At 38.5% G+C, this 22,299-nt stretch overlaps 1 protein-coding gene across 6 annotated transcripts in view; it reads left to right on the forward strand.

The window, feature by feature from the left end:
* akap13 (A-kinase anchoring protein 13) overlaps positions 1-22,299 on the forward strand; it is a 335,986-nt gene that overhangs the window by 122,239 nt on the left and 191,448 nt on the right. For all 6 annotated transcript variants that reach the window (XM_051920829.1, XM_051920831.1, XM_051920830.1 and 3 more), the window contains exon 8: positions 7,655-7,746. In XM_051920829.1, the coding sequence (XP_051776789.1) occupies positions 7,655-7,746 (92 nt within the window). The remainder of the gene's footprint in view (positions 1-7,654; positions 7,747-22,299) is intronic.

Raw genomic sequence — 22,299 nt, forward strand, 5'->3', positions numbered from 1 at the left:
ATGTTTAGATATGTGTATTTTGCTATTTTGTAATTCTTACAATGAAGAACAAAGAGTAATTGTATATTCTTCTGCGTTAGTGTGCCAATTTCTAAATATGTTCTATGAATAATTGTACAAAAATCAAGATCACCAAAACAAAAAAAATCTTGTAATGTTAGAGGACTGGAAAGAGACAGCGAGTAGACAGACACTATGTATAGCCTGCTCATGGACGTGGCGGTAAGGAGAACAAAAGCACTCACCTGAGATACACTGTTTCACAAAAATTCATCAGTCTTGGTGTGTGGTTCCCGAACAGTCTCCATTCTGGCGTGGATTGATTCAGAGGTGTGGAAGCGAGAGGGAACTAATCCCTTACAGCCAGTTTGAGCATGGCAGACTTTGATTTGGCACTGGTGATGTGCTTGGGGGAGTAGAACAGCGGGCAGGCAAGACTGTAGTGTAGTCTTGCAACAGGACTCCCTTGAGACTGAGTGGTAGAATTGAAGTGCAGCTTAGCATGGAGACTGATTTGACTGCTATGTAACCTACAGTCCTTTTAAGTCTCACTTTTTAACTGCGTTTCTTTCCTTGCATGCCTGACAGCTTTTTGTGTAGCACACAGGTAGAGCACCGCTGCTTTTGAATTAGATGTTTAATTACGTTGATATATGACTACTTATGTCTTTCAATTGCCTAGTTTTTAATTAAACAATCTTTAAAACTGGAATTGATTTTTTTTTTTTTTTTATTAGTTTTGTTGAGGCTGAAGCCTCCATCTGAAAATAACTGACTTGGGTATTGGGGTGTTGAAAGACCAAAGTGATGGGTTACAATGAAGGTACAGGAGATGTGTGAGAAGTTGGTGCCATAGCTGTGCAGAATGTGCAGTATACTGTAGGTGGTGGGAGAAACTTAGTCCAGTGCATGGGTTGTCAAACTAGGTCCATCAAAAATGTGGTGGTGTGAAAAGTAGTCTGCGGGCAATGAATGCAACCTTTGCTTGCAGAAGTATGTTGAGTGCTGTTGTAACAAGTGTAAGGTGTTTGTATCGGCAATTGAACTGTTTTGGAGAAAGTACGAAAGTTCTGCTACTTAGGTGACACGCTTAGTGAACAATGAGGGGCAGACATTGCTGTGATAACAGAGATGAGAGGTGCACAAAAGAAATTCTGTAAGCTGTTCCCCATTCTAATGTATAAATGAGCTTATTTGGCACTGAAGGTAAGGTTTCTGAAAGCTGTGTGAGGTGTAGTGAGGAGTACAGCAAATAGTAAAGCTGTAAGGGAATGAGAGGTTGCTGATGAAGGCGGAGCATGAAGCACAGTTAATAATAGAGAGGAGAATTATCAGGCGGGTATACCAGAGAATACAGAGTGAGAGGAAGAGGAATGCAAAGTTGAGAGAAAGACTTTGCCAAAGAGACACAGAATAAGATGGTTTGGGTATTTGGAGTGAAGGGACAGATGATGATTGGGTGAAGAAGCACACTTTGATAATTATTTAGGCACCGAGAGAAAGTATGAAGACTTGGTTGGGTTGATGGCAGATTGGAACATCAACAAATAACAGAGGAACAGGACCTCACAGAAGTTATAAATTATTTTTTTCTTAACTTAGAACGTCACTGTGAGGTGAAGCATATCTAGAATTAATACATTGTAAACTGTCTGGTAGTGGTTATTGAACATTGAGCAAATGTGTCAACAGGATGAAATTTTATGTACAAAAAGTGATTGAGGAGTGGTGGAGTCATTTTAATGCTGTTGTTCATACAGTGGTGGCCAAATAAACATCAAATGAAAAAGGATTTTACCCCTGAAATAAATAAATCCTAGTTAGAAATGCAGCTGCAAAAGTGAGTCATATATGGTTGGTTGCCAATTAACAGTACAAAATAGACATTTTTGCACTACATAAAGTCCAACAGCTACTAGAGGGATTCTAGGACTTGGGTATAAAGGAAAAAATGGAATCTAAGCAGTCACATAGCTGTTAATTTTTAATGCATTTTTCAGTAAGAGCACAGGGCATAAATTGAAGTTTTGTTTTACATGCTGTAAATAATTTCTTCACACAGAGAAAAAATAGATAAATTGAGTAAGTTATAAAGCAGTGTAGTAGTGTTACTACTGGGACCTTCAGATCTCTGAAAGAGTTAAATGATTGAGCTAGCCTGGGTGAAATGCCTTTTTCCATCCATCCATCCATCCATTTTCCAACCTGCTGAATCCGAACACAGGGTCACGGGGGTCTGCTGGAGCCAATCCCAGCCAACACAGGGCACAAGGCAGGAACCAATCCCGGGCAGGGTGCCAACCCACCGCAGGACACACACAAACACACCCATACACCAAGCACACAGTCAGAGCTTTTCGTGTTTTCTTATTTTGTTTTCAGATTTTTTTTTTCAAATGTTTATTCATAATATAAGCTGTACATTCATATCTCGAAGTTGATAATTTACTTGCAAGTTGATCTTTAGACAGATATTTCTCCTGTGGCCTTAACTATGTCGAGCTGCTTTGTTTGTCTGTGTCATGGAGGAGCTGTGGCAAATTGGTTCACAGGACACAATTACTTGAATCCATGTGATAAAATACCTACAGTATTTTAATGCTGCGCACACACTATGTGTAGGTGTATACGAGTTATGGAAAGGGGCTGTTCTGCAAGAAGCTGGTCGGAAGTACGGTGTTATGATTTTTTGTTTCCTACAGATAGTGTACCCATGCCTGATGAGGTTGTTTGCATAAATAAACATATCCTAGCAAATCTTATTCTACATACAGTACCTAGTTTACTGTATGGTATATGCTACCAGGGTAAGATTTCAAAGCTTTGCCAGCACTAGGTAAAAGGTTAAAAAGTAATACCAGCTCATGGGCTGGCTGCCTGAATAGGGCCTGGTGGTTGTAAATATAACAGGGGCACGTTTTTGTACAGTGACCCTTGGCTTATTGAGGTATGCACCTGGTTTTCTAGGAATTTGCTTTAGTAGATTTTTACTCTTGAAAAGCCACACTATTTTGTTTCTTTGATATTTTCATTGCTCTTTCTGTTTTGAGTCAAACTTTTTTCTGTACCAAGCTATTAATGTGTGATACTGTTTATTTAGAGAACGTCCATGAATTAAAATAAATACATATTGTTGTTGACTGGAGTTATAATTTTTAAGCATGATATCTCCGCAAGACGAGACTTAAAATAGAACTGTTTGAGCTCAAAAGTAAACTTTTATTCAAATACTGAGAGAAATTAATTTGATAGGTTTATAGGAACATTATTGTCAATTGTCCAGAGTACAGCAAACATTAGGTTTATAATTTTATGTTGCTGAGTTATGTCAGATGTATTCTGAAATTTCTCAGGAAAGGAGTGCAGATTTCAATGTCATATAATTTTAAGTAACAGGAGTTGACTTTCAGGGGAACAGCTTGTGAGAATAGACAGTTAATTTCCACAGTCCGAGACATTTCTTCTGGTATATAGAAATGTATTGAAGATGGAAACCAGGCAGCACTTTAAGAATGGTTTGTAGAAATCTGGAACCAAAAGCAAGTTGTAATTGATACAACATCCTTGATTTTCTTTTCCTCTGCTTTTTATTTCGGCAGTTTTAAATTACTGTATATAACAATATAACCTATTATAACTCAGTAAGACATTGAGACCTACTGAAGAAGCAAGAAACAATCCTGGACAGGGCACCAGTACACACAGGGTCAATTTTAGAGTCACCTTTTGTCCTTTACTTGCACATTTTTGGGTGACGTGTGAAGAAAACTCCGTAAAAATGTGGGGAGGACATGTTGACTCCACCCAGACAATTACCAGGTCGGGGGGGTTCAGAGACTGAGGGCACCAGTGCTAACCGCTGCACCTTGATACTACGCATTAATTGAAGAAGACAGACCCACTTATATATTAAGGTTACCACTTAATATTCACATTGAAGATAATCTTATCCTCACACAAGATAGCAAGATTGTATTGGTAAAAGGTAGTCAGTAATTAGGCAGCAGGAATATACTGTAAGTTGTTGCAACAGAGTATTCATTTAACAGGGTGATCCATCTAGTGGACAGAAGAGGAGGATTTATGGTGAGCCTGAGCATAGCCAAAATTTGTGGATCTGGGGAGCAGTTGTGAAAGCATCAATGATAAGTAGCCCCTAAATTGGGGGAATTATGTTTGATTATTAGTGTCTGAGGAAAATGCATTTAAAGAGTACCTTTGAAATAAACTATGCTGTTATGCAGATATAGGAAACGTGTGTTCTGAGAAAATGAAAAGAATTATAGTTTTTAATGTAGTGTCTAACTTGTATAAATATTTTCGTTATTAATTACATTTGTGGTGAAGTACTTTAAAAGATGAAAATTCACTATTGATGCACAATGCTCAATTTTTAAATGCATTTGATGGTCCATACATAAAGTGTTGTTTTATGTCTGGGCGTGTGTCTGTTCTTGTTTCTATGAGTTTAGAAGTTTTCAGGAAGTGGGTGTAGTGAAAGTTGACTACAATATAAGATTTTCCTGTCATGACCACTGTCTGCGTGGAGGTGCTATTTTGATTTCCAAGTTCATGTCAGCACATAAGTAAAAAAAAAAAAAAAAAAAATGAAATGGGTTTTTATGTAAAAAATGGTAAATTAAGTTAATTTTTTTTTTCACCTTTGCATTACCAAGTATGCTTCTTTATATTAACTTAACAAATACATGACCAAGAAATTAAAAGAGCAGGATCCACTAAAATACAATTTACTAATTTAGACCTAGCAACTTACTATATAGAGATTCATTGAAAATGATATCCTATTAAACTTTAATTTGTGGCTTCATTAATTGTTTTAGAAATTTTTATAGAACAACTATCCTTATAAAAGAATTAGACTGAATGTTTTATTCTTGAGTAGTTGAGATTCTCTAAGGAGAAATTATAAGAAGAAAATGCTGAAATGTGTGGAACTGCTATGATGCAGTTGAATCTAGTTAATGTGATGTGCTTTGGAGATTTAGTAGAAATTATAAAGAATTTGTTTTGTTTATTTCCTGAAATGCAGCATAAAAAAATTGTGTGTTTGTAATTTTGCTATGTGGTTACATCCCCCAATTTCAACCATAGAGTATAAATGGTAGTACAGCCCTATCACTTTTTGGCTGAATATATTACAATGACTGATGTTAATAAGTTTCTCCGAGATTAATCAATATTCTTATTCAGTTTCCTTTTTGAAGGAACAGGCTGATGATATTCAGATGCCATACTTTTTGTTCAGTGAATGTTCTTGGTGATTAAATAATAATTGAATAGATTAGATCAGCATAATAGAATGTATACTCTGAAACATGTGGAATCTTTGTGCTCATAAACTTTCACTGTCTGTTGCTGCCTTTATCGTTTTTTGTGTAAATTAAAGATTACTAATTCATTGTTGTTTCTGATGTCATTAAATGCATTTATGATGAAACAAGTGGGCCATGGTGCTTAAAAAGGAAAAAAAGGTAGTGAAAACCACCAGATTTTAAGGACCAGAAGTTTTGAATTTCTGTGACATGCATATTTAACCAGTTACTTCTCCCATTTGCTTTGCTGAAGCTCCTAACCCATGAATGCCCTAAACATGTCTTGATGCATAAGTGCCATGTTCAGCCTGCTTTTGATGGAAATGTCTGTGCACCACAAGAATAAAGTCTGTGCAGTTGGTTTAATAAGCAAGGAGACAAGGAAAGAGAAAAATTCATTGCCTACCATTCTGTCTTGAGTCGCCAAGTAACCAGGGGCAAGCTCTTCCACTAACACAATACCGTTCAAGGATTCTGCAGTTTAAATATGAATAATAAGGTAAAGGAAACAAACTATTAAGAGTCTCTAAACAGGGAAAATGTTTTTAGACGTTTTAGTCCTGCATGGAACTGTATTTTAAATTGTGCTCCTGCATGCACACTATCAGTGATTCTGCCTTGCTTCTAAGGCATAAGACAAAAGACAACATAAGAAATTACTAATGCTGCTGTTACATTACGTGGCTTCTAGACATGGGGTATGCCATATTTGCCAACTATGTCTGCTGGTCTCATCCCTGGAATATGCCAGTTTTTAAATGACAGAAAATCACTGTCCATGTCACATTTAATGTATGAGTGCCAATCTCCTAGCACAGTTGAGTAGCCAGTAGTGTGCTACCTGATGGAGCTGGCACTAAACCCCTTTTTTCTTTTTCCCGTTCTGTTGTAGTATGTAAAACATGCAATATCAGACAGATTAATGTGTTTTCTGTTTATGAGGTCCAAAATACCCAGGTTCCTTATTCCTGCATTCTGTGCTTTGAACTTCGGGAAGTACATTTGTTGGTTGTCTGCTCTCAATCACATTGAGCCTGCCCCTAAAACTAAAGACAATAATCAAACCTGCTTTGTTTAATCTGATTGTGTCACTGGGCATGTCACATTATGCCACTGTCTTCACAGGAGTGTGCCACCATCTCACTTAGATTATGTAAATTGTCATGAAGTGAACTGTTTAAATTTTAATTATTTTGCTCAAATGAACCAGGATGAACTGAATTTATAGAACTTTAATTACTGGCATTGCAAAAATTCTTTCTTGTACGTTCTTCATGTATCAGACCAGTGACTTGTGCGTCTGTTCCATTCAGTTTGTTTTTCATATGGTTTATGACCTAGAAATAGGAAATAAAACTTTCTGCGGAATTATTTTATTTATAACCTAGGAGTGAGTGGATATCATAGGACTAGGAATTACAGAATTAGTTTACAGCTTGAGAAAAGAAAACATCCATATTACTAACCGAAGGTTATGGACGCAGGGCGCATCGAAGCGCACGTGCACTGCAGCACTGCAACGAGCCCGCCCATAGCTAACGACACAGCCACAGAAAGGTTAGTAATATGGACGAGGTGGTTATACACCGGATGTCACGCGCACTGCAAAGAGCCCGCCACCTGTAAACTAGACTTGCTCTAATCCACTGTGCCAGTAATGTAGATCACATAACGGTCATTCAGTTTGTCGCCCGCCCCAGAGTCAAATGCAGCGGCGTCCCAAAACGCGGTAACGCCCGCCCCAGAGTCAAACGCAGCGACTTCGCAAAACGCGGCGGCTTCCCAGAATCAGTAGGTGGCGCCCAAATCGCCCGCCCCAGAGTCAAACGCAGCGGCTTCCAAGTCAGTACGTGGCACCCAAACAACACAACCTGTGAGCTACACTTGCTCTAATCCACTGTCCCCGTAATATAGATCACAAAACGGTCACAGACTCTAACCCAGCGACTTCCCACCCAGATGCACCCACCCTCCATCATATGTCATCCATCCAGATATCGGACGGAACAGAAACTGATTGCCATTCTGGATTTCCGATTCGCTATTGAATCGCGGGCTTACTTGTAAGGACATAATTAAAATGGTTAATCAGTATTTGTGGTGATGAATATGGATCAGGTAATGCAGAACACCATCGGTTTATTCTGTTCATTTTCCCTGAACCGACTGGCAACTAGTACTTACTTGCATTGATTCCTTAGCACAAGTTGATGTTTAGACATGGCACTGTTTTTGCTGAAGTGAAAATGCAATTTTTTGCTATAAATGAAATAACAATCCTTCTCTTACCAAGTCTTTACTTTTTCCGTTTCTCTTCATAGGAGAGAACTCAAAGCCGAGAACAGGGGATGAAGTGGATATTGCAGAAATGTCATCTCTTGGAGAGGAAAATGGATCATGTGGTGAAGCAATGGTGAGTTTCATAAAAGGGTTCACTTTGTAGTGGTTTGCAGCGCATCAGAATAATGATAAATAATACATTTTATTTATGTAGCATCCAAAGCATGTGGTATTTGCATCATTACTGCATTTTTGCTTAGGCTTGATCAATACACTGATGTATTGGTCTGATATCTGGTCTCCACATACGCATCCGTATCAGTTGAACCGGCACCAGGATTACCATGTAGGAACTCTTAGAAGCAAAACACATTCATTACATTATTTTTCTAGTGTTAAAGATCTCTATTTTTTAAAGTCAGTCCCGTTGACAGATATGAACACTGAAGGTAAGCAAACTGAGCCTTAACTGTGTACATGCTCAGTATTTCCATGTGCTAACCTTCACCCATATTCATCATCCCTGGGACTGAAAATTATGTATCCTTTGAAAAATTTTACCTTAAGTCACTCATTTTCTTTCTTCTATACCCGGAGTTCACTATTTTCCTGTTAAAATTCTCTCTTCCAAGTTTTTCTACATTTTCCCCTCTGTCAAGTTTGTAATTCATAGGATTCTTAATATAGTACTGCTTTGCAAGTTTAATAAAAGGTGGTGTTTTCATTTGTATAATTGAGTTTAATGTTATGTGTACAGTCATGTGCTGACTCGCAGCTCAGTTTGGGACCAGCCATTTGTCAGTTTGTTTGTCACATATTGTATAAATGATTGCAAATGAGGTTCTGTGGATCTGGCTTGGGTCACTGGTATGCATACTTTAACTTCCAGTACATGGTAGAACAAAACTGATCTTCCAGTTACAGTGGCTTTTTTTCAGTTTGCTGAGTAGCACTTTTGAACTGCTGCTCAGCTGTTATCATGCCCCTCACTTCTCCTCGCATGCAGCAGCTTGGAAATGCCATGCAGGTGGAGCCTGGAAACTCCACTGGGCACCTTGCACTTGTTCTACTTTATGGGGGATCCGGTCACCTCCTATTTGTTGTTCATGTGTTGGTGCTTCATGGTGTTGGTTACATCATTAGGAAAATTTGTCATTCATTTGTTCGTGCTTCACAGTAATGATTTGATACTTGACAGTGGAAAGTGTAGTTTAGTGGGCGGGAGAAATATTTCGAGACTTATCCAAGTCTCTTCCTCAGTCTCAATTGACTGCAGGTTTCCCCAACCTTATAAACAGTACCTTTGCTTAATCACAGAGACTAGCACCATTGACAAAGGGCCAGTTGATCAGTGATATGCAAATTGTCCACTGATTAGTAGACGTGTGAACCATTCATAGAGGGTTGAGGAATGGCTGCAATCACAGCATTGTAAGATGGCGGCAGATGTACCCTTAGGCCCCCTCCTCTGTTCAGAGATGGTCGTTTCTTTTTCACGTAAATGGCCTCCTTGCTTCCTCTCTCAAACCAGCGCTCCTCCCTGTCCAGGATGTGCACCTCTTCATCTTTAAAGGAGTGACCACTATCCTGTAGATGTAAATAGACTGCGGAGTCCTGGCCTGACAAGGAAGCTCTTCTGTGTTGTGACATGCGCTTAGCCAGTGGCTGCTTGGTTTCCCCGATGTACAATTCACGGCACTCCTCCTGGCACTTAACTGCGTAAACTATGTTACTCTGTTTGTGCCGTGGGACCCGATCCTTGGGATGGACCAATCTGGAAGAAGTGGAAAAGAGGGCTCTATCATCCTATCCTGGAACACCACCGAGCCATTGGTTCAGATATGTGGATGACACCTGGGTGAAAATCAGATCTCGGGAGGTACCACAGTTCACAGACCACATCAATGGGGTGGACAAACAGATCAAGTTCACCAGAGAGGATATGGAAAATAACAAGCTAGCCTTCTTAGACTGTGAAATTTCCATCGTCAACAGGGGACATTTGAAAGTGGATGTGTACCATAAACCCACACATTACGGACCAGTATCTAAGGTTTGACTCTCACCATCCACTAGAGCACAAACTAGGTGTCATTAGGACTCTACAACACAGAGCTAACACCATTCCCACAGACTCAGAGGCCAGGGAAGCAGAAGAACACCACGTTAAAAAGGCCCTGAGTAAATGTGGATATCCCAGCTGGTCCTTTGTCAAAGCAGGGAGGACACCTAAAGAACGCTCCAAGCGATTCATGAGAGAGGAAGGACATCCACTGCCTAAGCGAAAACCCTTAGTGATCCCGTATGTGTCAGGAGTATCGGAAAAGCTGAGGCGCATTTTCTCGAAACACCGGGTCTCGGTGGCTTTCAAACCCCAAAACACGCTACGCCAAAGATTGGTCCATCCCAAGGATCGGGTCCCACGGCACAAACAGAGTAACATAGTTTACGCAGTTAAGTGCCAGGAGGAGTGGTGTGAATTGTACATCGGGGAAACCAAGCAGCCACTGGCTAAGCGCATGTCACAACACAGAAGAGCTTCCTCGTCAGGCCAGGACTCCGCAGTCTATTTACATCTACAGGATAGTGGTCACTCCTTTAAAGATGAAGTGGTGCACATCCTGGACAGGGAGGAGCGCTGCTTTGAGAGAGGAATCAAGGAGGCCATTTACGTGAAAAAGAAACGACCATCTCTGAACAGAGGAGGGGGCCTAAGGGTACATCTGTCGCCATCTTACAATGCTGTGATTGCAGCCATTCCTCAACCCTCTATGAATGGTTCACACATCTACTAATCAGTGGACAATTTGCATATCACTGATCAACTGGCCCTTTGTCAATGGCGCTAGTCTCTGTGATTAAGCAAAGGTACTGTTTATAAGGTTGGGGAAACCTGCAGTCAATTGAGACTGAGGAAGAGACTTGGATAAGTCTTGAAATATTTCTCCCACTTAAAAACTTTGTCCAGATGAACAGAATCAAATTTCTAGGATTTCTTTACCTGGATTATTGAGTATGCATCGAGACATAGTTTAGTGGGATTGAAGAAATCGGTTAGTTGTAAAAAGAAACTACGAACTGATCTATTACTCACACCTGCTCATCAGTAACAAAAAATAATTGAGTGAAAATTGGCTGTGAGTGTGAATAGCTTCAACTTGGTCAACCATAAATCAGCTAATACAACATTTATTTATATTGCACATTTTCATACAAAAAAGTAGCTCAAAGTGCTTTACATAATGAAGAAAAGAAAAATAAAAGACAAAGCAAGAAATTAAAAATAAGACAACATTAGTTAACATAGAATAAGAGTAAGGTCCGATGGCCAGGGAGGACAGGAAAAACAAAAAAAAAAACTCCAGACGGCTGGAGAAAAATATAAAATCTGCAGGGGTTCCAGGCCACGAGACCGCCCAGTCCCTTCTGGGCATTCTACCTAACATAAATGAAATAGTCCTCTTTGTATTTAGGGCTCTCATGGAAGAACTTGATGATGATGGTCATGCAGACTTCTGGATTTTTATCCATCACTGTTGGAACATCACGGTGCTTTGAGTAGATGGTGGTGGCACAAGCCACCACCAAAAGGAAAGTGGAAAAAGAAACAGAAGAGAGAGTAGGTAGGGGTTAGTACAGATTTTAGAGCCACCATGAATAGTTATAGTTATTATAATGAATTGGATATACAGAGTATCAGGATTAAATTACAGTGAAATTATGAGAAGGCCATGTTAAAATAATGTGTTTTCAGCAGTTTTTTGAAGTGCTCCACTGTATTAGCCTGGCAAATTCCTATTGGCAGGCTATTCCAGATTTTAGGTGCATAACAGCAGAAGGCCGCTTCACTACTTCTTTTAAGTTTTGCTCTTGGAATTCTAAGGAGACACTCATTTGAGGATCTGAGGTTACGATTTGGAATATAAGATGTCAGACATTCTGGTATACTGTATAAGATGGGGCAAGATTATTTAAGGCTTTATAAACCATAAGCAGAATTTTAAAGTCAATCCTGAATGACACAGGTAACCAGTGTAGTGACATCAAAACTGGAGAAATGATAATGACTTTATATTGAAAAATTAAATGCTTGCTTGTATGCCACCCAACGACTTTTGACAGTAGTATAATGCAATATAAATGACTAGGGGGCTCCGCCCCCTGCTCGCTTCGCTCGCCAACCCCTGGTGTTGGGAATGACAAAGAGCGTGATGTATGAATGAGATATAGAATAGTGTGACGGTGTAGATGATGCAAATAGAAAGCAAACAATAAAGTGTGTGGCACAGTGTAAAGGTTTATTGGAAAATTTCTTTGTACACGCCGTTTAAGTGTAAAAGGTAATTCCAGCTCAGAACTTGTAAGGTCATTTAAGATGGTTATTGTTGTGATCAGAGTTAAGTTTGTCAGAGCTTAGAAAGAGTTGTGTCTCTCCAGGAAGTAATGGAATGACTTGGGTATTAATGTTTTCCATATTAATATTTTTTGGACATAATATAGTGCATTGTGTTAAAAGGGGCATTTGGTCTAATGAGATTGCTGTTCGAAATGTCTCTGTAACTAAGTTGTCGCAGATAAAGGCTTGAGGAATTGTAATAATATGTGCCTGAAGTCCAGCTGTATTGGTGAGTGTACCATCTCTCAGTCGTAATAAGCAATTGTTATGATCTGGTTCTGGACATCGTATCTTTTTTACTAACTGTATCTTTTGAAAGCAATGCCAATTGTCTGCGTATTTTAAGGTGCACTGAACAATAGCTGAGTGCATGGCATCTGGAAGAATAGCTAATCACTGTCTAAAATCTCCTCCTCATAAAAGTACCTTTCCTTCAAATCGAATATTATTATTCATAAACGTTTGTAGAAGTTTATGAATGGTGTTGAGTAAGTGACTTCATGCCATTGAACATTCATCAATAAACAACATTTTTTCAAGACGCATGTCACGTGCAGTGCCACCGTTCATGTTCATAGTGGATACCGATTTGTAGGATCTAATGTAGTTGATAAAGATTTCACTTTCAGGTACATCGTCAGTTATAAGCCTCTGTAGATATTCAGTATATGAATGTAAAGAAGGCAGTCTAATTTGACCCTTTTGACAACAACGTGTAAATGTATAACTTGTATTTCCAGTTGTTTCTTCAGGGAAGTGAACTGAATGACAATGATTGCAAATGACATTCATTAATCCGAATGAATTTTACTGGTGTATGTTTTTCTTGTGCCGTTTGAGAGGCGCGTTGTTGCATGTGTAGTATTTGGGACGTGTTGTTTTGGAGCTGTAATCGATTTGCCTGTGCTGTGTGAGAAGCCCGTTGTAGCCTTCGCTGCCATTAACGTATGTCTGAGACGGGAGGTGTTTCGTTTTGAATCCGTGACTGTTGCGATGCAGCACTTTGATTGATAGATTGCGTCATGTGGATCTAGGATGTAGATTTGTGCATATTTGCGTTGTTGATTTGTTTCAGGGTGCACTGTTCCAATGCGATGCAGTATTTGTGCACATATGGGAAAGCAGTATGGGCCATTGCCTTTTGGTGGCCTGATATTTACTAAAAGCAAATGAACTATTGTAGGATCTAACGCAGTTCATAAAGTTTTTACTTTTAGGTACATCGTTCGTTAGAAGCTTTAGTTGAGCTTTGCGTTTTTGGAGTCGAGACATTTTTTCTTTTAGAAATATGGATAAGTAATAAGGAGAATTGCACTCACTGTTAATATGGAGCCTTTTCTGCGGTTGAACGGTTAATAGTGCCTTATTGTAATGAGATCCACCTATGCTGCATAGCCGTCTATTTTGTTGTTTCTTTCGTTTTCGTGTGTTTGTTCCTGTTATCCTTTCCTTTTCGTTTTGTACCCGTGACCGTGTATTCATGACTTGTTTCTTTCTCAGCATGCGAAATATGGATAAGTAATAAGAAGGATCGCAGTCACTGTTAATATGTTTCTTTTTCTGCAGTTGAACGGTTAATAGTGCTTTATTGTAAGGAGATCCACCAATGCTGACACCTATGCTGTCTAGTGTGAAGGTGTTGATGTTCACTTTAGAATATGTGGCTTTGGGTGTCACTTCTTATGGATGTGTGTGTGTGGGGGGGGGGTTGAGGATTGTTGTCGCGCGAGCGTCTTCTTTCTTTTTGTGTTCCTGTGTCTTGTTGAATCCCCTCTTTGTGTGTGTCCCGTCCCTTGCTTGTAGGGTCTGTGGGGTGGTTTTGTGTTCTTTTTTTTGTGTTCCATGGGCTTGTTGAATCCCCCTCTTGGTGTGTGTCCCGTCCGGTGCCTGTAGGGGGGGGGGTGCCTTGCTGTTGTGCGCGAGCCTCTTTTTTTTTTTTTTTTTTTTTTTGGGTCTAGTTTCGTGTGCAATGTGTTTCGTGCTTTGCTTGCATTTGAATACTTTTTTATGTGCCGTTTCCTTTTTCGGTGCTCTTTGCGCCTCATTTCTCAATTTTTCCTGTGCTCACTCCTTTTTTCTGTGGTCTTGTCCGCCTCTCGCGGCCCCTCATCCGCCTCTCTCGCCCTCTTCTATCCGCCTTTCTCGGCTCCTCAGCCGACCCTCGCGGACTCTTTTTGCGCCTGCGCAGTACGTCTTTTTGCAGCTACAGCCCATTGCCGGATGTGCCTGCGTCCATCATCCGGTTTAGCATTCTCGGTTAGTAATATGGATAGTCCAAAAGCATTCAAGAAATATTGTTTAGTGTGCATTTTATGTGTATATGTGATAAATTTATGGAAAAGAATCAACACTTGTGAAAAATTTAAATTATTAGATATTTCATGTAATCAATAAGTAACTAATTTGTGTAAACCTATGAAATACCATTAAGTAATATAATATTTAAAGACAATTATAAATACAGCCAAGTAACATTCTTGAGAGACTAAGCATTACATGTAATCTCTATATCATTTTCCATATTTTTGATATGCATCTTTCTGTATTCTGCATTGATGGCTTGAAATGTTTATTGTCCCATGGCATTTGATAACTGAAACAAATACATTATTTGTCTGTTTGAGTCTTTTATTGGATTAGCATATTTATTATCAAGGCGTGGGTGGTTTATTGGAAGAGGCAAAAGAGAGTTTGTACATTGTTTTTGTATGTTTTACCCCTTATTCCATTTACCCATCTTTGTCTCTACAAGGCATGTTTTATGTTGGTGATATTTTTAAAGTGTCTAGGCTTTCAACATTGCAAGAGTTAACTGTATAACCTTCCTCACACCTAATTTTTCTTATCGTCTTTGGATTATTCTTGAAAATAACATTGTGCTTCCTCATTCAATATGTTATTTTCTAATTTTTTTCGATCTAAATAAAGCATAGTCACTGCAGTTGATTTTTTTTTACTGATTAAATACAGGAAAATCTCGATTATATCTCACTCAATTAACCGTTGGGGGCCACCCATAAAAAAGGCACATGCCTGTGCCTACCTGTTTACAATTTATTTTTTTATAACCCAAAATCACACAAGAAGTGCTGCAATGGGCTTTTTAACAGGCCCTGCCTCGTGACAGCCCCCAAGCCTTGACTCTCTAAGAAGACCAGGAAAAACCCTTGTAGAGAAAAAAAATGGAAGAAACCTTGGGAAAGGCAGTTCAGAGAGACCCCTTTCCAGGTAGGTTGGGCGTGCAGTGGGTGTCAAGAAGAAGGGGGTCAATCAGTACAATACAATACGCAGAACAGAACAAATCCTCAATACAGTATAAAAAATAAAATATTTACAAATACGGACCAGAATTTAACAGTAGATGATATCACATAACATGATTTGGATTTGTTAGAGTCCTGGAGACATCAGCCTCAGCTGCCTCCCCCATTTGGCCATTCCACATCTGAAACAGTGCTGGGCCAGCCAATCCGATGAAAGGACCCCTCTACCACACGATTCCTGCGATCCTCCATCAGGGATGACTTTACCTTAGGCAGGCAAAACAACTTGGCAAGTGGGCCATGGCACCAAGTGCCACATTTGAGTACCAAGAAGAGAAACAGAATAGGTGAGGGTTAGTAACAAATTATAACTATCTTATTACTTATGTTTTAGTGCTAATGACTAACAACAGAGATGCAGTCTGTACAATTAATCAGCAGCTCTAGTTAGGATATGCTAAACTGAAGTGAGTCTTCAGCTGGGATTTAAAAGCTGAGTCCGAAGGGGCATGCATCTCTTATAGTTGCAGGCAGACCATTCCATAGTTTAGGGGCCCTGTAACTAAAAGCTCGACCTCCCATTGTTATTTTATTAATCCTTGGAATCATAAACAGACCAGCATCTTGAAATCTTAATGTGTGCTCTGGTTTGTAAGTTATGATAAGTTCAGATAAGTAAGCCGGACCCTTGGCCATTAAATGCTTTATATGTTAAAAGGAGGATTTTGAAATCTGCCCCAAACTTAACTGGGAGCCAGTGTAAGGATTTAAGAACTGGAGTTATGTGTTCATATTTTCTTGTTCTTATAATACTTCTATTTCTGTACTACTACTGGCATGCTGTACGCTGTGATCTCTGCACATTGGAACAACTTTCCTTGTGCTAGCCCATAATGCACCACGTGTCATGCTGCATTTTGAAATCTGTGTCAGTTACGTACCTTCAGTTTTAAGTGTTTCTTTTTTGTTATTAATCTACTATACATTATTATGGCTGATAAACATACGCGTGTGGTGTTGGAATTGTCACAAAAAATTGAAGTTATGAATTGTTTACAAAATGAGGAAAGTGCTTCAAATATTGCTTCATTTTACGGAGTAGGAAGAGCAATAGGTAACGATATAAAGCGTGATACTGACAAAATTTAAAAAACGTCAAAAATGAAAACCACTGACAGTAATGTTGTTCTGTATTAATGTTCTTCAGTGTTGTAATTTTCTTTTTAAATTTTGTATATTACGTTTTGTTAATATATTGTGACATGCAGGGAGCTGGTGATGTGTCATGCGGGGGTGCAGAAAGGATAGAATGAGTACTGTGAGTGACTGAATGAAGGGCTTCTGTTCTGTAGGATGTGGACACAACTCTTAGCAGATGAGTAATAGGAGAAGTTAGGAGAAAAAGGAAGGGGCCGCAGAAGGAAGTTTTGAGTAGATGAGTCGGGAGACAGCAAGCAGTAGTGTTTGCAGTATAGTTTACCGTTTTTTTTTTTATATATATATATATATATATATATATATATATATATATATATATATATAAACTGATTGGTAGGGAAAGATTTCTTTTATTGTTTTGGAGGTGTGCTTTATAACCCTGATAACGCAGTATACTGTAATGCAAGGCACCACTTGTTACAGAATGAAGACTCCAGCCTCAACTCAGACTGAGTTGTATTTGCTTATTATGCTGGTTGTTACAATCATATTTTGTTAATACTAAATTATTTTTTGTTAATATAGTTTTGTTTTGTAAATAAATACGACTCTTTGCTACACTCATCTACTGTATATGATTTTTAAAGTAGCTCTTCTGTTATGTCTTTCCCTTATACTTCACCTCCTTGGTCCTGACCCCTGACAGATAATCAAGGTTTTACTGTACTTTTATAAGCCTCTTTTCTGTTTTATCTAACTTTGTTCCATTTTGAAATGGACATTTGCTGTGACTCTTTATTTAAGGATATACTATATGTCTCTCATCCAAAAATCAAAATGATCATTTCTGTCTATTAAATTTCATCCACAAAATAAGGTAATTATGATACATATACTTTGATGTCCAAGCAGAGATTTAGTTATGTGAGGTTTATTTTTTCCGGAGAAGGTAAAGAAAATAATTATCCCACCCATTTATTTATTTGTGCATTTTAATATGTTTATAATTTTTTGCTCACAAAGTCTAACTCTGGAATATTTACAAGAAGTTAACCCTTAACTACTTGCACCATTTCTCATCTCAGCACCAGTGTTAAAATGGCTATTTGTATGCACACTGTGAGGTTGTAATATAAAATATTGTAGTAGTTTTAAATTGTACATGTTTTTAATGTAGTTTAATACTATTCTGCTGAAAATTATGAAACAGTCTAGGAGTATCTCTGAAAATATACGTGATCCACTTCTCCAGTGTTCATTCGTCATTGATCACACTTTCATCCATTGCAGCATTTGCACATGCATCACATTTCACTTCAATTGTTGAATGTTCTTTACAGACAAAGTCATTGCAAGAACAACAACTCACGTTGTCATACATACGTAAGTACCTGCGCAGTGCACCAAATGTACCATATGGAACTTGTGACTGTGTATCCATTCATAAAACCGGCTGGGGGCACACTGGGTGACACTGTACTTTTAGTGAATCATGCTGAGGATAGATGGCGGATGTTACCGGTAGGTTCAAGTAAAAGGTTGTTGGACAAAAATAACTGAGATTGGTGTACAAACTACACTAGCGTTAAATAAAAGATTGGAATTACAAGGAATAAATAAGTAAAATTAAATACTAAAACAATAAATGAAATTATAAGAAATGAATGTGTATTTAAAATAATACAGATACACAAGTAAACAATAAAAGTGTTAGAGTCCTTGAGTATGGATTAAATTCTTAAGGTCATTGCTCTAATAATGTCTCTAATAATTGTAAAAATGAGTTTGACGCTATGGTCAAAAGACCAGAGAGGACAGGAAAATAAAAACTCCAGCCAGCTTGAGGCTGAAGCAAATAATCCTACAAGAGTTCAAAGTCCAAAAGACTGCCCAACAACCACTTCTGACATTCTGTTGCATATATGTTTGATAAAGTAGTTTATTACTGTTTTCATGCACTGTTCTAAAAGGTTAGCCTTGTCACAAGTTATAGTGTCCACATTATTTCCATAATCACAGGTCACTGCAGAGTATTCTGATTCTGTTCAGATTGCAATTGTGCAAGGAGCCACCACAAAAAAAAAGTGGAAGTAGAGGTTACAGTATTGTACTGGTATAAAAAAGCAGCAATGAAATAGACAAATTAATAAATAAGTTGGTTTTTAGAAGCTTTTTAAAAGTTACCACTATATTAGCCTGATGTTCTGTATCTCTTTTGGCAAAGCATTCTCAATTTCAGCGAAAGGCCACCTCACTTTTTTTTTTTTTTTTTTTTTTTTTTTTTTTTTTTTTTAATGCCTTGCCCTTGGAGTAATACTCAAACTAGTGTTTGACAATCGAAGACTACAACTAGAAACATAAGGCAACAGGCAGTCCAAAATACATATTGAGCCAAGATTATTCAAAGCTTTAACACATTTCGAAGTATTTTTAAATCAATTCCAAAGGCCAGAGGTAAACAATGTAATGATGTAAGGATTGGAGAGTTGTGCTCAGATATTCTTTTACTAGTTAAAATTGTTGCGGTTGTATTCTGAACTAACTGCAGTCAGTTTTATATCATTCTTAGGAAGCCGTGTTAACAGTGTGTTATGGTAATCTAGTTGGCTAAAAACAGAAGCATGACATTTTTAGCATCTTGAGATGTTATAAGAGATCTAACCTTTGCAGTATTCCTTATGTGAGAAAACAATCTTGGTAGTAGGGCTGTACAATGACTTAATAATAGTACACATCATCCTTTTGATACCATCTTCTCTTAGGGGGTTTTGGTCAGGAGAGATGCTTGTGGATTATGAATAATTAGCTGCTCTACCCATGTACCATGAAAAGAGTCTACATTGGGTTGTGGGGGAGTGGTGTGCAGGTGTTTTATCTTGGGATGCTAGAGTTTTGTTGTCTCACAGATTGCTGCAGTGTAGCAGTATTTTGTAATGATTCAATGGTGATTTGTTCCAAGTCCATTTAAATTTTGTGCTAAACATTACCATGAATTGCAGCAAGCTGTAAAATTAGATCTGCCTCATTATAAAATGGATTTGATTAAATGGTTCCCAACATGTAATTTAGAAGTTGCTAATTTCTTTTTTTTTCCACTTTGTCACAGAGTCTTCAGTTTTTTCTTTTGCATATTTTGAAAAAAAGCCTAAACTGGTTTATGTTAATAGAAAAAAAGTCCCACTTAACTGTTTCATCGTGGCTTAGCTATTGTGCATATTTTTCCATTTCTTATGCAGGCAAATGACATACCGCAAAAAGAGCATTGTGCTGAGTGTTGATTGGTATTGGTAGCTTCCAATACGATGTTCATGCTTTAGGATAATGGCATTGGCTTTAAAAAAAAAAAAAAGAAAAAAAAAAAGTAAGGCACTGCTTTGATATACAGTGTAATCAATTTATTTCAAATTTATCATGTGTACACACTACAATTACATTCTTATTTGAATGCAAATAGTGCTTGGCAATATTCTGTTTATTCAGCATTTTGTTCCTTCTCCCAATTTGTTATTACTTGTACATGTGTGTGTGTGTGTAGTAATAGTACAGTATTTGATACCGAAGTGGAGGATGGGGGTCATCATGAATCCACGAGCACCGTAAGACACTAACATTCGATCGAAAGTTGGAGGGAAGCTTGAAGTGCAGCTGGTGCTGACTTTTTTTCAGGTACTTTCGTACAATACAAAACAAGCACCACCATGCCACCACTTTACTTGTTTGGCTCCTGTGTCTCACTACAAAGGTTAAGTACAATATAACACCACAAAGATAAGCTGTGGCTGCCCCCTGACCCTGCCCAGAATCAGCAGGTTAGGAAAATGGTGGGTGAATAAAAAATATTGAAACGTCGTTAAAAAGTTGCATTATTCTTGGGATCAGTCATGCACACTATTATATCACGCAAATGAGGGGCATCAATGGGACCTTTTAACACTAGAATTACCAGAGCCTACGAAAAAACTCGTAGATCCGGCCCACCTTAAATCGCTTCTTAAATCCGTTCACACCTCTCCGCCAGCGTCTTTTGTCCTATAAATGTGCTGATAAAGACAAGCTGCCAGCAGCCGGCTATTCCATCCCCCCACCGACTTAGAACGTGCACGAACTTCTCCCAGCTCATGCCATGATTGATTATCTGGGAGTGACTGAACTGGAGTTTTAGAGTGGAAATAATAGATCGTTATTTGGAACACATGCATTTCATTTGTGTTCCTTTTCTACAGTAATCTGTGTAAACACATTGTTACCAAACCAAGTGCATGTGTGTACTGTATAATAATTAACAAAAAGCAGCTTACTACTGAAAACGGCAAATATAGGAGTGAGTGGGGATCGAACCGGGACTCTTGATTACACTTGGTTTGCGTCTGTACTTGTGCTGTTACTTAGAGAGTCAGATCGGGGGGAGGGGTGATGTTAGGGCGCGTGAGCTTATTCAGTGCAGCAGGAACAACGCACATGTTGATCTTTTTTTCTTTCAGTACATGTGCCTTCCCTGTTTGTTTATATATCTAGTGACTTGTCTGCATGTCTGTCTCTCTATTACACAGTGCTCTGTCTGTCTGTGTGTTATGGATCTTAAAAATAACAGTTATAAGGACAGTTGTTCATGTTAATTGCAGTCTCAATTGTTAAAAAAAAATATTTTAAAAGGAGCATCCCACATGAAAATATAACGATCTCACCAACTGACAGTGCATACCGATTTATAAATTTGAGGTTAAAAAGTAAAAAAAAAAAAAAAAAGTCACACTTTATCCCCAGCGGGGAATCGAACTCAGATCTGTGAAGCACGGCAAAGCTGCTGTGATCTGAAAAGCAAATCTTAGCGTGCTACGCCACGGAAACTGTTGTATCGCCCTTGAACTTTTTGTGAAAGTGTTTATTTGATCTTTGGAACTCAGGCTTTACACATTCTATATTTTATGCCTACATTTTGTAATATTTATTACTAAAATATGAAAAAGTTTGTTTTAACAATGTGTTTACACAGATTACTGTAGAAACGGAACACACATGAAATGCGTGTGTTCCAAATAATGATCTATTATTTCCACTCTAAAACTCCAGTTCAGTCACTCCCAGATAATCAATCAAGGCATGAGCTGGGAGAAGTTCGTGCACGTTCTAAGTCTGTGGGGGGATGGAATAGCCGGCTGCTGGCAGCTTGTCTTTATCGGCACATTTAGAGGACAAAAGACGCTGGCGGAGAGGTGTGAACGGATTTAAGAAGCGATTTAAGGTGGGCCGGATCTACGAGTTTTTTCGTAGGCTCTGGTAATTCTAGTGTTAATAGGGGCATTCCTGCCAAAGGTTGAGAAGAATTCCAGCTTGTGTGGCCACAGTGAGCGATCATTTTAAGGATAATGAGATACCTAAAAGAGAGAGAAACCATGGATACTCAGTCTGTGAGCACCAGTGTGGTGCTATACCGGTACTCTTCCTATTCACAATTTGTGCATAATACACTGATCAAGCTGCCTTCCCTCCGCTACAACCACGTTCCTGCTAAACTAGCATGTCACTGGAATCTCATACGCCTCCTACTGTGAATGCCTAATATGTTTCTTGTACGGCACACGATAAGAAAAAGTTGCCGCTGTTTTTTGCTTTAAGGAAAACTATACAAATGTTTGGAACCAGTCAACAATTTTCCTTAACATTGACCATCCCAACCAATTGGCAATAGGAGATAACATCGACCTTCGGCTTAGCCCTATTTAGTTGTGTAGTTAATATGCAATTTGAGGTTTGGCTGCAAATCCATAATAGTTCCCAAGTTCTTTACTTCTGACTTGATTTGAAAATCCATGTGGTCGAGTTTATTTCTAAAATTCTAATTTTTTTCATTTTTTTCCAAAAACTGAAA

The sequence above is a fragment of the Erpetoichthys calabaricus genome, chromosome 17, assembly GCF_900747795.2.
Source record: "Erpetoichthys calabaricus chromosome 17, fErpCal1.3, whole genome shotgun sequence".
In the NCBI taxonomy this organism is placed as follows: Eukaryota; Metazoa; Chordata; class Cladistia; order Polypteriformes; family Polypteridae; genus Erpetoichthys; species Erpetoichthys calabaricus.